The 15764-nt window shown below is 44.2% G+C and overlaps 1 protein-coding gene across 1 annotated transcript; it reads left to right on the forward strand.

The window, feature by feature from the left end:
* The first annotated feature begins 2246 nt into the window (after positions 1-2246).
* LOC128153729 (adhesion G-protein coupled receptor G4-like) lies at positions 2247-12225 on the forward strand. Its single transcript, XM_052813368.1, has 3 exons — positions 2247-2337; positions 5450-6067; positions 12052-12225. The coding sequence occupies exons 1-3, from the start codon at positions 2247-2249 to the stop codon at positions 12141-12143; spliced, it is 801 nt and encodes a 266-aa protein (XP_052669328.1). The 3' UTR covers positions 12144-12225.
* The last annotated feature ends 3539 nt before the right edge of the window (positions 12226-15764 follow it).

A 15764-nucleotide genomic window follows, 5' to 3' on the forward strand; every position in this document is an offset into this window, starting at 1 on the left:
CAGATCCAGTGAGGGAGCTGAAATGCTGGATGAGCCACTGCCAGAACATTTAAGATCACACTCCTGCAGGAGACAGGAAAAAGCCCTCCAGGGCCCTGCCCAAACCATTTTGTCCCTCCAGAGCTAACTCACAAAATTCAAGACTTAACCTCTAGCTAGCCAAAGTGACAGTCACGCAGGACCATCCTTTCCTGGTGCCCCTCCCTCCTTGATCTAAACTCACAAAGTCTTTCTCAGTAGCAAGCAATATTTAATATTTTTTGAACTTGGCAATGAGTCAATATCTTGCAGGAGGGAAGAAAGATACTGGTTGATCTTTACATTATAGTGCTATATACTACAAATAGAGGCTAGACAGCTGTTGTGGGAAAATTACAACTAATGTTCTTTAGTGCAGTCACTTTCGAATCAGAAACAAGGGGAACTCTTCAGTTCAGTTGTTTCTTTTTAATTTGTGTTTTATAACGCTCAATGTTCTGGACTTTGCTCTGGACAAAACTTAATACAACCCTGTGACGTACCACAGGCTGGGAGCATAATGATTTGTTTCTTAAATGTTATTGCAAAAGTCAACAAATCATTGCTGGAGTAATAAAGAAGGTTGGGAGCAGACATTTGGTGTCATAGCAGCTTTTCCAGGACCTAAGAAATGTGGTTTCAGAACAGAAATCACTTGCTCTTCATTGCCTGACCCACTGAAAACATCACAACATCCCACCTGGTTTTCTCTTCATATTTCTCTTCACCCGTCTTTTGGCATCTGACGGAAGAAACAGTGTAGAGCACTTGGCAAAAATCTACCTTGACTTCTGTGCTACACAGGTAGGTGAGTTTTTGAGCAGCACCTTTTAATGACTATGGTGTTTTTAGGAGAAAGTATGAATCACCTGAAATATGTAAGAAGTCCTCTTTAGGTACCACAGGCTGGGAGCACAATGATTTGTTCCTTAAATGTTACTGCAAAAGTCAGCAAATCATTGCTGGAGTAATAAAGGAGAAGTCTGGGAGAAGAGATTTGTTGTCACAGCAGTAAATGGAAAACCAGATGACATTGCCTAACTTTGTAAGTTTTATAAAGTGCAGTTTTAAAAGGAAATGGAGAGACTTGTTATTAGCTCAGGTTTTTTATAATTTTCTAATGTTTATTTTACGTGTCTGGACACAAAGGGACAATTTCCATTTTGCCAGTGGTCAGAGTGTAGTAACCCTTAGTGGGGAGCCCCAGGCAAGGACTGTGTCTGATGTGAAGCCAGGTGACTCCACTGAACGGAGCTTGGCCAACTTAGACAATCTGAGGATCTAGTCCATCCCTTACAGCCATTTTATATACCTTGTAAGTAGCTGAAGATTTAATCCAGTGTGGTCCTAAACCAAGAATAAGCCTTTACCTTTGGTGCCTGGTGAAGTGAGCAGGAAAAGCGGAGCACCACAGGGGAGGGTGCGGGGCACTAGGAGTGAGTCCGGGGCTCTTGGGCGTCGAGGCTGTCTGTCCACTCAGTTGCTCTGGTTTAACCGCAGTCATCTTTGAAGCAACTTTAGGCAAACCGAAGCACAAAATAGGACAAACTCCTTCCCATTTAGAGTGGCATATTTGGATTTTGCTTTCAGTGTTCAGCGTACGCTTATACCCCAGAACTAGCCCTTCCCCAATTCCAAGTATGTTCCCAGGGCTTAATTAAACTGATGAAAATTGTTTGTAGACAAAGCCCAGTGGTGAGAACAAACACCTTTTTTGACTATGCTGTCCATGAACAGCCTTGTGTCCTGCTTCTCCATGTGCCTGTTGTCCTGTCTGCTGCCCTGTGGTCTCCAATCCCACGAGAGTCTGTGGGGTATAACTGTGGGTCAGCACATCCAGTTTAACCTCACTGGTAGGGCTTTCTCTTCTTGTTTTCTCCCCATTTGTAGGAACTTCGCCACTTCAAACATGGACTCCTTTTGTCAAAGCAGGTTGAAAGTTGCTAGCAGGTTTGCAGAGTTGTGACAGATGGACAAAACACGCACAGTTTAATTGCATAAACCTCATCTCTTTTAGAAACCAGCAGAAACCAGAGGGTTTGTATAGCTGTGACCTTTACAGAGACTACAGATCTAGTGACTCAGCTCGGTCACGGGGAGTGAGGACTTCTGGGCTCCTGTGCTGTGAATGCCATTTCAGCAAATCGCAGAGGCAGGCTGAATTTCTCAGCCAAGTGTGTGGTAAGGGGGTGCTCACTGACATCTTTCTTTCAGAACATGCCTAAAGAATGAAGAGGTTCATGTGTGGCCCTGGACAGCACTCTTCTGGCAACGCTCTTTTCACCTTGACGGTTGCTGCTTGTCTTTTCTTTCTGGCAGGTACAGTAATTCCCCTCAGGATTAACCATAGGGATGGTGCTGCCAGTGGGCTCTGGGCATCCCCCAGCCCAGGGGATGTCTGCTGGTTTCCTGGTTTGTGCACACACAGTATAACTGTATGGAAGCCCACTTTCCTCTTGTTCTGCCCCACTGCAGCAGTTATTCTTGCTCTGGACCTTTCCCTTCTCACTGCAACTGGTACTGGGGTCCTTGTCTATCCCTGGCCTGCAGACCTACAGGTCTGGGCATGATGCACACCTTCTCCTGGGATTCTGGTTCAGTCTGGGCCGCAGATGACTCAGTACAAATGAGAAAATATGGCAAGGAGTGAAATATCAGGTTTTGGTTGCATCACAGCTGTTGTCCACCTTTGGAGGTGAAAAGCCTCTTGGTTTTGTCATTATTCACTTGTTTCCTTCCTGGGTGTCTTCCTGCATTTCTCTATGTTTTTTTCTAGTTTTACTTTGGTTGCTGTAAAATAAGAGCTGTGCATTTACTCACTTCATGGTATTCTGGGAAAAGCAAGAAGCTACTGGCAGAACCAAATTCCCTAGTAATAATTCAAGCCGTGAGACAAACACAGTAAGCTGTGCTTCATGAACATACTTAACACCCTTTCGCTCCACCGTAAATCCCAACAAAACAATAATTAGTTCTATGTTGGTTTTTGTATTTCTTTTTTTGACTTCTCCTTAAGAACAATGCAGGCCACAGAGATAATTCATGCTTCTAAAATGCACCCTGTAGCACTGGGGTCTCTTCCAGCACACAGTGTAGTCAAGGAACAAATGAGCTCTTTCCACATAAAGCCTCCATAATAAAAAGACTAAATTAATGTCTAGATCTTGCCAAATATACCCGCTTTCTCTCAGCTTTGGTTAAGGGCTCCTATACTGTCCGCTATAAGACACTGGAAGGCCTGACCCCTGAAAGGGTGATTTCTCAGCATGTGTCTGCTGGGGTGCAATGGTGCTCTGGTTACTCGTGGCATGGGTGCCAGTTCTGCCAGTCGTAATCCCACGGGGGATTCCCATCTCTTGGATAAACGCATGGGAACTGGCTTCTTACCCTTCTGGGCCCCGCAGCTGCTGGGAAATATGGCTGAAGATGACTGTTGCATTTTCTCCTGCTGTAATGAATTACTCACTGCTTGAGCTGTAATTGAGTAGCTACACCCACCTCTCTCCATCCCCTAAAGCTCCACCATGGATCTTCTCCTGCAGTCCCAGCACTGGCCATGTGATTTCATGCGCAAAGGCTTGCTCCCACTAAGGCAGAGGCTGGCGTGTTAGCGGGGAGGTGCTAAACTCCCATCCCAGCCAGGGGCCTCCTCCAAAAGGATGTTATACACTGCTGTTCTCAGTCCTATGTACTCCCACTCAAGGGGAAAATCACTGTCTTGGGTGCAAACCACCGTCTTAGCAGAGTTGCAGTGGTGGAAGCTAGACCAGGATGTGGGTGCATGCTCCACAACACACTGAGGTGCTCACTGGAGCTGATTTTTAGAGCTGAGACAGACATGAAAGATAGCAGGATGTTGTTATGCGTAATAGAAATGCTCTCTTTACACTTTGAGTGCACAAGGTTATGCTAGGAGAGCAATGCTCCGCTTCTGATCACCTACAGAGAATTAGACTCTGCAGATGGATCATTCCTACTTGCCTCCAATTTGAAGCGTGTGACGCAGTGCCAGCTATTCTTGCAGTCAATGATGTGTGTAACCTTTATTAGAAGTGCAAATAGTCACTGGAGATTTATTGGTCAGGTTAGACTTCGGGGATTTATAATACCTGATTTGCATGGCTGGCAATCAAATTTGGAAAAATTTAAATTCATTTGAGGAAAATGCCGTAAAAACAGTCCCTAGATGTGCTTATAAAAGACTCAACATAATGCCAATTCTTATCTAGAAGAAATATACCCTGAATTAGTGAAGCACATGTAAACAAACACGTGAGCGTAATGGCAAGTTAAGGATGCAGATCACCTGTACGGGAGGGGCCTGGGTTACAATTTGAATCTGGTTAATTACCACTCTGATGGTGCACGTGGGGCTACTTCACCCCCTAGAGAAACACTTTGCTGGTGGCAGATGGAGCTGGTGGAAGGATTGGCTCCTGCCTTTGGCGACTGTGTGCTGCTGTTTAAATGTGTTGCCTGTGGACCGGTGCTGCTCTGTGGCTTTGTGCACGTTCACAGAGATTCTTGCCTGGGGAAGGGACTTTGTCGTGGCTGGTGGTGACCGCGGTGGGACTCGCTGAGTAGGAGACCGTGGCAAATCCAGGAGCCAGAAAGGGGATATGTGTCTTAGCATTGCACTGGACTGCCTCCTGTCTAGATATCCAACAGACGCTTAACGTGGAGTGCAAAACCCTGACAAGCAGAGTGAAAGACCCTCCACAGCTTGCTGGTGCCCCTGCCAAACTGCTCCAGGGATCGAGGCTGGCTGAGTTAGAGCCATTGCAGCTACTACTCTGCTACTCTGCAGTCAGAGCTGGGGCCACATGTGGGCAAATTACTCACTGCCCATGGAGGTCTGTGGTTAGTATTACTCCGGGAGTTTGCCTCTGTCAGCAAAACCTTTTGAGTAGGTTGTAAAGATATAATGAGATATAATAAAGTAATGAAGAAAAAAGATGCCCAAACAAATTCTCTGGAGCCTGAGACAAGGACAGTCCTTGTGATTTTTATTTTTAGCAGAAACCTTGACCTAAAAAGTGAAGGTTGGGGGTGTGATATGTCACCTGGGAGCCAAATGTGCAAACAGCTCTTTACCCAGAGCGTGCTGAACCAAGACCTTTGCACTGGACACCCATACTGATACTGGAGCATGTGGACCCTAGACCTGAATTCTGTATTGATTCCTATTAGGCATGTCTTGAGTACTTCAACTTTTCCTTTGCAGAATTAAACTCATCTTCTTTTTACTGGTAGTGTGGGTGGTCTCCGAATTAAATTTCAAAGGCAGCAGAAACTGGAAATAGAAGAAACTTTGGGGTTTTTAAATCATCATTCAGGGAAGTACCTGAATGAGGTCATACTGCAGCTTTTTCTTTGGGAGTGACACTTACTTCCCTTCTTTACCCTCTTTCCTATTGCCGTTTCCTTACAGAAACACGTTATCTGCATGGAGAAAGACTGGATTTACTGGGAAGGAATGATAAGTATGTGTCTCTGGTCAACTTCAGCATCCCTGAGCTATGTCAGTTCACGGTGTGCATTGACCTAAACCGGACTGCCAATGTCAGCTCTTGGGCAGCGTTTTCCTATGATGTTAACACCACCTCCACTGACATAAATGACTTAGAGCTTGGACTCTCTGGAGAAAACAAGCACTTGAGACTGTACCTTTTTGGCACCAGACGAGACATTGAGATCGATCTGGCCCTTTTTGTGTGGTATAGCGTGTGCTGCTTGTGGGACACCAGGAGACAACTGCTGGAGGTCTACTGCAATGGTAATCTCGTGCATACCGAAACCATTGGCAGCGCTGAGTGCCTGAAACCCAACGGTAGCCTGGTGCTGGGTCATCTGCACAAAAGAAAGGATGGCTTTATTGTGCGGGTAAGCAACAGCTTCATTGGCAGCTTGTACTACTTCCAAATGTGGGACCGTGTGATGGGTCAGGAAGAGCTGCTGGGCTGCGCCATGGGCAATGTTGTCAGCTGGAAGGAAGAGTACTGGAACTTCAGCAGCATCCTTCCCATTGCGGACCATCGCCTGCGCTGTGGTGAGTCTCTGCAACATTTTCTCTTCTTGGGGCTGTTGTGTGTGTTGCTGGGGATCACACACAGAGAGTGGGGAACCCTCCACTGCTCACGACAACGGGGATTGTCTAATAGCCTCTGAGTCACTGCTGCCGTGATTGAGACCAGGAGTGGACAGAGCCGTAGCCATGCATACGACACTGCCTACTCACTCCACACAGGCTCTTCTTGAAGCAGATATAGAGGCTGTGGATGAGGGAAAGCTGGCAGGGGCAGGCTCTGCCACTGAAATCCCCTGGAGGCTGCTGGCAGGTGGCATCTTTTAGATGAACCTTCTAGTGGTTCATCCTTCTGCTGGGGCACCAACCTGCTACTCAGCTGGCCTGGCACTGAGCGAGGTAGGCTGGACACAGAAATTTTCTTCCAATATTTTTAACAATTTTTAACTAGAGCCATTAGTTAGATGATAGTAATCACTTTTCCACAAGACTCTTGTCTGCTCTGTGCCCTAGATGGGTGTTGCTTCACTGAAAAGCACTCTTAGCAGTGTTTTGGGTTAACTCATCATTCAATCCTGATGTCTGTATGTACTGCACAGTATTTAAACTACACAGTATTAAAACAGAGGACCGAGATTGACTCACTGACTGATTGACTGACTAATTTATGTAAAACTAATGACATGCCACAATATTTAGGTGCTCCACAATAATAGCGAATGCATCTTTCTTTACTAATCATCTGTAAGCTGATGGTTTCTCAGGGAAAACAGAGGCACAGTACGAAGTCATTGGTCATTTTTGGTGTCCAGTTTGAGAATTCAAGGAGCGTCCCATCAGACAGCACGTCTCTGTCAAGTGCAGCACCCGCTGACTTCACCGCAGTTCCCACTGCACTTTCCCATCGCCTGCTTCAGGCTTCATTGAACCAGGGCCCAAGGCAATGAGAAGAGCATCAGGAAATCACCGACTGCTGCTGAAACCTGTGCTCAGAGGGATTTCCCCCACCTCCCTCATTGCACACCCCCTCGCTCTGCACCAAAGAACGCAGGCACTAATAACAATTGCTGTAAATTACAACTTTCCCATCTGTCTCTTGGCTCCCTGCGCCACTGCCTTTATCCAGGCAGTCCTCTTTCTGCACTGCCTGTTGCCAGAGCTATTTCCCCACCTGTGTCCCTGACTAGGGGGGCACATGATCTGATGAGGAGGGAGGAGGAAAGCTCAGTTTCCCTTTTCCAATTTACACCTTTGCCCTTGGGCCCATTCGCTCTGTGGGAAAGGTGTGTGCTTGACTTGGCAAGGAGTTGTGAGAAGCTTAGTCATGTTTGCCGATGAAAAGTTTAGCACCTAAAATCAAAGCCTCCGCTCAGTGTTCCTGGACTTTGATTTTTCAAAAACAATAACCTGGATGAATTTGAGCAGCTTGTTAGTGAGACAAAGCACGTTAGAGGGAGGCTTTCAATGGTGAAAGCATTTCTTTCCTTTAAAGCAATCCCCAAGAACCAGGTGATTTCCTCTAGTTAGGATTCTCCAGTGCAGCCTGAATTGGACATTCAGTCTGGAAAATGTTGGCCCAAATATTGAAAGGTTATCAGCAAGGAGAAACAGCAGCATGTCTCACAAGTGAGGAACTACACTAACAGACACCGAGGCTACTCTTGCCTACCGCTGGATCCACATTGTGTTCCATGCTGGGAGAAGGGTTACTGGAGTCTGACATTTTCCCAAGAGCAATAACTAAGATGACTGTTGTGAAGCCCTAGTTATAGAGATGTTCATAAAATTTAATCATGTTTGAGAATCTGTCATATGTCAGATCTTGGCAAGACCTTTGCTTCCACTATAAATCCACTCCTTACTTTAATTAACTGAAATTCATGAGCTAGCTATTGCACAGAGATATACTGACAATACACTAGATATGGATAACAGTGAGTAGTGTAAATACATACTGAGATTTATGTCCTGTCTGTCTGATAGGGGAAGCTGCACTTGGCTGTATTTCATATGGATTGTCCATATGGGGTCGTATATATTGAGCCTCCATGAGAACATCTGGAGCATGCGTATAAGAAATAGTCGTGCCAAAGTGTTTCTATGTAATGAAATGTCATGGGGAAGTGCCATTTCAATGCTCATGTCATGACTCGAATTGTTACTTATGCCTTATAACAATCACTAGGTGCAAGGTTTCCTTCTCCTGTTTATATATGTTGTTTATAGACCTGTGCATTGCTCGGTTCACCTTGACAGTAGACAGTTTATGCAATTGTGCTGTGAAGTCAGGCAACCTGCTTTGTTTTGGAAATCCTACACTACTTTTGGAAAGCCAGGGCTTGTTTAGGCAAAGTGATTGAAACTTCTCATATGAACGTAGCAGGAAGCAGCCTTAGGAAGGTGTGTTGTCTTTTTATAAGTGATATAATTATCATAGCAATTGCACTGGCTTTGCTTGATAGTAGGAGTAAAGTTATTGTTCTGCCTTTGCTTTTTCCCAGAGTTCTTGAAGATGATCCTTTACTTTTCCAGCTCAGCTGGGCCTTTGCGAAAAGTGCAGAAGTAAAATTGCGTGTTCTCATCCTCTCACTGACTCATAGTCTTCATCTCTTCCTCCCCCTACCTCACCCACACACTGATTTCTGATTTTCTTCTTAATTTTAAATAATCTGGGAGAGGGATGAATATACAATATCTGAAAATGACTGCTAATAATATAGAAATATATTTATCACAGTTCTCTTATTGGTTGGTCTAATTTTTGCTGCTCTTCTGTTGGAAACCGTACATATTTACAGGATGCCAAATAAACCACTTATTAAATTATCAAATCAAAATCCATGACTAGGACTTTAAAAATGTCAGTGGTACAGTATTTTTCTAGCCTCAGATCTCATCTGTCATCACGTCTTAGCCCTCATTTCGTGAATGGAATTACATGCATGTTAATTAAAGCAAATGAAGTTACAGGATGCAGGTGGCTAGTCCCACACCTGCCTGCTGGTAATGATCCTTGACATGTGAGCATAAACAGATTTTTTTTTGATTCAGGTGATGATGAGAAAGAGAAAGAAATGAATTAGAATCTGTGAAGTTGTAATTATGCTTCATTTGTCAGGAGATGAAAACGGCATTCTGAGTTACATTACTGATTAGAATGGGTTTGGGTTTTGTTTGGCCATTTCTCTATTATTTTTTCTTCCCCTAGCAGATTTTTCTGATTCATCCTAGCTGACACTGGGTGATATCATACATCACCCCTGAGGCAATGGTTTTTGAAACATTACACTGATAACAACAGGAACAGAGTGGAGCCTGTAATCACCCAGCTATATGCAGATTCCTCCTATCTGGAGAGGACCTGCAGCACTGTAACAGTCAGGAGGACCAGTTAAACCCTAGGTGTACAAGCAGTTTGGTTTATGGCTTGATAAATCATAGCCTAATATCATGTCTGTACTTCTGTAGGGAAAGAAAAAAGAATTTATTCCAGTGATAGGGCATGTTTGCACAGCACTGGCCCTTCTGCGTTCTCATCACACTTCCCCTATGACAGCAGTTCTTAAAAAAAGCTTATAACAAGACGCTCATTTTCTGTCAGCTTGAAGCCAGGGACTGATTATTTGTATCATCACACTGGGGCTCACAGAACCCATCTCTGCAGCTTCACACCACAGGAAGGCATACAGATTTCCACTAGAAGTTTAAGCTGTGGGATTAAAGTCACTGGGGATACTGGAATATCTGCCTCTCCGCAGCACCGGGGTTCAGGTACTCCAGGTTTTGCTCTTTGTATTCTCAGGGAAGTATGTGTTTTTAGGATGGGGAGGGCTTGGTGTGCACGGGTGCTGGAGGAAAAAGCACATCCCCTTAGTTTCAGGTCCTCCCGTTTTCTTTAGAGGAGTTGTTTTGCTTTATCTCTAGGGTTTTGCTTTTAATTTAGTAGATAATTCTGGCTTCTTGTTTTCTGCATATTCATGCGTCTGCCAAACAGTGTTAGTGGCTATTGGTAGGAGGTCTGTGTATTGAATATCTGGGTCTGTCTTGCAGCTAGATGATCTAAGCCTGCGGATCTTTTCCAAATAAAGAATCAGCAAATACCCATTATGTCAGGTCATGTTTCTGACCTACTGCAGGCAACGGATTTGAAATGGCAGTGTGGCAGCTTGCTCCTGGACTTGCTAGCGTTTTAGTGGAAGACTAAAGCAGAGTAAATTAGTCCTCTTTTTTCCAACAGTTTAATACTATCTCAGAAGCAAAAGGCCTGAGTAAAGAGGAGAGACGTCCAAACGAAAACCTGAGATTCATCAAGCATCACGGGAAAAGCAGGCTTGCTATTTTTACAGCTTTCTGTAGACCCCGGGAGCAGCAGGGACTGTGCTACAAAGAGCACTGCTCTGCAAAAGCAGGTTGCTGGACGGTTTGATCTTTGGAACAGCCCGTGCAGCCTTCCTGCTCCCCATCCCACTGCCTCCAGCTGTGGAGGAGCCTCCTGGCTCAGCTCTCCGCCAGCTCTGAGCGTTCTGCCTCTGCTGATGGTACTGCGGGGGCTGAAACTGCTGTTTCCTAAATCATGAGATGACCCCAAAACACAGACTGGCACCTCCGAGGAGCATTTGGAGGCTGAAGGTCTGAGCTGAGGACTGGAGGGTCTGAGCTTAGTCTGCGAGAGCCAACCTCGGAGAGACAACTCAGAGCTGGACTTCCAATAGCTTTGTTGTCCTCTTGTTCATGAAGGTGGGACTCAGAAATTGCTCCGGTTTGACTTTGTGATGAGTGCCCGGCCTGTGGCTTAATGCAAAGGGTAAAACTCCTTGTCTGTCTAGGAAGCAGAAGCTTGTGTGCTGTAGCGTGCCTGTTCAGAAGGGGCTTTTGACTTCAGCTGTCCTTTCAACTTCATGAAATAATTTGAAGCTATTCAGGATAAAAATAGGAGGCTTCAAGTTGTTAACAGCTCCTGTTTCTGTTATTGTCCATGGATGTATTGCCATTGATTTGAATGGGTCAGAGATGGGCCATTATATTTTAAGCATGGATGATTCTCCTTACCTTGAACTACAGTAGAGAAAACAATGTTTTATGAAGCATGGCCTTACGCTACTTATTTCCGACCACACTCCTTATTCATAGACATTTGGCTTTGTATTCATATGTTAAGTTTATTTCTCTTAGTCAGAGCTAGAATGTCAAGTCTCTGTCAGTCATGTGAGTGAAGAAAAAAACACAAATTACCAGCATAGCAAGGAAACTGTACCTCTAGAGCAAAATGTTGTGATCCTGCTTTTCTTTCATCACCGAGGCCTGTAATGTTATATGGTGATTCGGTTCACTGCAATTTTCTGTAGTACATGTGACAAACACCACCCATTTTGTCCCTGTCTGTCTGGTGATGTGGCAGATTGCATGTGAAATGCAAAAATCCTATCTGGTTTGACAAGGTGATTCACTTCAAGGAAAATTAGCTACGAACAAATTCTTGGAAGTCTTTACTTTGAAAACAACAGGCAGGATGGCTGGCATTTATAATGGTAATCCTTATGCCAGGTTATCATTAAACCAGAGACCATGAATATCAATGCATTTTCATGTCACATGCATTACTGCATGTTAACCCATTAGCATTCAGTGTTTGACAAATGCCTTTTCCTGAAGGCTGGCACAGGTTAACGAGCAAGAAGGGAACAGAGCGATAACCACTCTTCAACACAAGCAATGAAAAAAGATAATGTTGCATAAACTCCGGTCTTCCTTGTGATCTAAACTCTGCAAATGCTGTTTTCTCCCTTGTTACGCTGTAGTTATCTCTGGAGAAATAAAAAAAACCAACCCACGCGCAGGTGTATTTTCCCCCTTTGCCTTCCCCCTGCAGAGGTCTGTGGAACAACAGCAGCTCTTTGTTACAGCGACCTTCGCTGAAGGTCTCACACCTCTCTCTCACCTGGACTATGCTCTTCCTTACACTTTTGCCACTGTGGATTCTTAGGCCTTTTACTGTTTTTTTTCAGCAGGCTCGAGTGAAGCATCGTCAACAAGGGCTCCTATGCTACCCCCATCACCTCCGACCAGCAGTACCAATGGTACCATTCCACGTAAGTGCTGAACAAGGCTGTTTTAAATGGTGACATGATCATCACTGACACTGACTGACACCATACACGTGACAATTTTAGACTCAGTCACATGTTTAAGCTATTGCTGCTTAGCAAGGTATTGTATGTCAGCAGATCCTCCTATCTCATCCTATGCATTCTTAGCAGGCAGTAAAAGCCAAGTTAGTGCACCCACAAGTATGAACCACAACTTGTTTGTTTAAGCTGTGATAACTTGACTGTGTGTTTGGGCCCTTAGGGTCTTTAATAAAATTTCTAGCAATGTAGCACTAATCTAGACTTAGACACTTGGAGTCTGGGATTTCCCAAAGAGCCTTGGTGACTGTGGGAATGGGAAACAGAACCGTGGTTCAACAGAGGGATGAGGAGATGGGAAGGGGTGCAGGCACCTTCTGTGCAAACTACAGGATGCGTCTCACTTACGTTCTCTTCTTACAGTCAGCTTCTTCAACGTTGACATGAACTTTTCTCTTTTCTACAAAACTGAGAAAGCTCCTGATTACTATGATGCAAGGAAGCTTCTTGAAAACTGGGTGAGTAGCTTTCTTTTCTCATGTATTTCTAGCAAGTATCAGATGATGAGGACAGCTGGTACAGAATGCAAAGTGATGGGACAACACAGAAATGAGTATCCATGTAACAATATTGTGGCATTTCAGAATCATGTTATCCAACGCATTTTTAACAGGATAAAATTAAATTCTGAAGGAAGGGGAAAGTGTTGACATTTTGCAAAAATTTTTAGCCATTTTCATCAGGATTTAGAATTTTGATGACAATTCTAAATTTACAAGCAGGTCTAGATAAAGTATTGATAAATCAAGTTCATGAAAATGTTATTGTTTTCTTTCCAGTTTAGTATCATATTTACTGGAGAAGAATTTGTGGTGACAAACTTTAAAGTCAGGTAAGCCTCTGGCTGTATAGTGGTGTCACCTTGACCCTCTGTCCTTTGAGTAAAATTGCAGCCAGGTTCCAAATACCCATTTCACAACTGACCAGTCCCATGACAAGGGTGTAAACCAAACCCCCAGATCTGTACAACCGCGATCATGTGGAACACCCACATTTTGTTTACTGGGCTCATTCACCTGAAAATATATATCCTGCCTAATGCAAGGCAAGTAGCTGCTGCCAAACTGAGATCTCATCTTTGGCCATGTATATTGGTTCATGACGAAGATGAAACCTTTGCTGCCTCTGCAGTGTGTAAGCAATGAGCCAGGTGTGTTGATGTATCTGGTATGCCATCCTGGCAGTTCAAAAAGTACAGAAATTGGTACTTGCAGGAGACGGAAAGTAGGGCAGAGCGCTGGTACCTGCAGGGTTCATTCACATTACTACTGCTGAAGCCCTGTTTCAGCGATTGCATGTGAGTGCGAAGGAATTTAGGGGTCACATCCATCTGCAGAGTGAGGGTCACAGACCCCTGAGGGCTGTCTAGTTTGTGTAAGTAGGTACACACTGGCTCTTGTGTGGCAGTGTCTAATGAAAGGATATTATAGTTCCAAAACCACGCTCAGAAACAACAGTTTGTTGCACAAGACTCCTCTATTTCATACCTTTTAGCCCAATTCAGCTGTATTCGTATCCGAACTGTGAGCAGCTGAGAGGGATATTTAGCAATTCATAAAAGTATCACTTGTACAGACATGGAGTTTTATCATTTTATGCATATTTCGACTTCCTTCTTTCTTCTCTGAGTTCCACAGTTACTGCTTGCTTTACAAATGACAATACAGTAACACACTGCACTGTTTACATGGCATGAATCCAATTCAGAAAACCATCAGAGAAGGGTGGGTTCCATTCTGGAAGAAGCATTTTTTGTGAGGCTGCTTATCTGTTACAGCACTTGGTCTTAGTGATTTATGTAGATACACCTGTACTGAACTCAAGATGACTCCTCTGCTGCAAGGTCTGGCTCATTGTGGATGCGATACTTTTTTTTAGGTGATAGCAGAATGGGGCACGTTACATTTATATGCTTACTATGAAATAATTATTCTATTCTCTTTCACTTGCAGGGGTAATCACCCACAAAGTAGTGTCTATAAGAGGACTCACGTATGTAATTTGTTATTTTCTGATTTAAAAACTTACTTTTTCTTATCTCTGCATAGAGGATATAGTAGTTACGTGGTCTAAATGCTGGTACTATTGTGTTTTGTTGAAATTATTAAATATTGACCTTCAATCTGGTAGGTGTACCCCCTGTAAATAGTTGGGCTGGAGAGCCATGTGTCTCAATAGATATTTATATGTTCTGTGCACACAAAGGAATGCTGGATGTGCCCAGCACTATTTGCAAGCAGCCTACTTTGCAATAGCCTTCTGGTGAGCGCACTCATTGAACAGCATTAGATACAGATCCGCCCTCCTCTCTTCATGAGGCGGCATCAATGCACTATGAGGTTCTGTTTTATCCTGACATACCTCTAGAAGTACTGTGAAACAAAGGCTACTCTAGAGAGTCAGGTCCCAATAACATTTAAAGCAAAAGGCTCTATTTTAATGAGCACACTGAGCTTCTGCTGTTTGCTTTCATTAAAATCCAACTTGCGCCAGTAGATTCTAACCAGCTTCTAACTTCTTGTGTCCTTCCATGTGAACTGAAGATGAAGGTAAATCAGATGTCACAAAGGTAAGACCCATGATTATGAACTGGGTTTCCATAGTTCATATTGATTTCATTTTTAGGATGAGGAGGAGTTATACCCCTCCTCAGCTGTTTTAAGGAACCTTTAGTTGTATAAAACAGAAAAGCACACGTGGAGTCAGAACCACAGTAGTGCTTGACTTTGGGAAATGTGTTTCAGCATCCACGGTTTCCCCCTCACACCCCATCTCTTGGGAGGCTCAGAGTGCTTCCATGGCAAGCCGGGAGGTTTGTGCTGCACCGTAAGAGCTGGCTGTGAGCAGCATCCTTCGCTGGGGCCAGAACAGTGAGCGGACAGTGCCCAGGAAGGCTGCCAGGATGAATCCTGCACCTCTTCTGCAGGAAATCCAAATTGCCTTCTGACCTCAGGCCAGAAGAGGAAGGGGACCTGGATTCCCGTCACCTTCAAGGGGTTGCAAATGGTTTACAAAGATCACGCTGAGTGGGGAACAACCGTGTAGAGGCAGGAGCGAGTTGGAAACGCTTGAAACATCCCAGTCCTAAGGAAATCTCACTCGTTAGCCCCCAGTTAAATTAGAGGTCCATTGAGGTGATCCACCCACAACTGAGAGCTGGCTTCTTGCATCTTTCTGTCATGTCTGAAGCCACTCAAAGAGAGATACAGTCTTTCCAAACCTCCTAAAGTCAGCAAACATAGTTATCCAGAAGAATAGCCATTTTGAGGAGAAAAGGCTGGAATCCAGTGGAGGTAGTGAAAGCAGTTAGTTAAATCTCAGTTTTCCAGGGAGCCTTGGAGCCACCTCTGTTTGGGCGCAGGGGTACTCAAGCACCTCATCGTTTTATGACTAGCTCACTCCAAACTTTAAAACATGGTTGAAAAATGCTTACTTGTGATTAGGAAACCTTTTGAGGTATTTACCATGTAACTATAGAAAGATTCTTGTACCTGTACTCCCAATAATTTGTACTTTAGAAAGCATTTCCAGTGATA

The sequence above is a fragment of the Harpia harpyja genome, chromosome 18 (assembly GCF_026419915.1).
Source record: "Harpia harpyja isolate bHarHar1 chromosome 18, bHarHar1 primary haplotype, whole genome shotgun sequence".
Classification (NCBI taxonomy): Eukaryota; Metazoa; Chordata; class Aves; order Accipitriformes; family Accipitridae; genus Harpia; species Harpia harpyja.

What these genes read in the sequence shown, in the direction of transcription:
- LOC128153729 (XM_052813368.1), top strand. Translation starts at nt 2,247, where the DNA reads ATGAAGAGGTTCATGTGTGGCCCTGGACAGCACTCTTCTGGCAACGCT. An exon ending in TTGTCTTTTCTTTCTGGCAG is followed by an intron (nt 2,338 to 5,449) that starts GTACAGTAATTC and finishes GTTTCCTTACAG; the next exon opens with AAACACGTTATCTGCATGGA. An exon ending in GGACCATCGCCTGCGCTGTG is followed by an intron (nt 6,068 to 12,051) that starts GTGAGTCTCTGC and finishes TTTTTTCAGCAG; the next exon opens with GCTCGAGTGAAGCATCGTCA.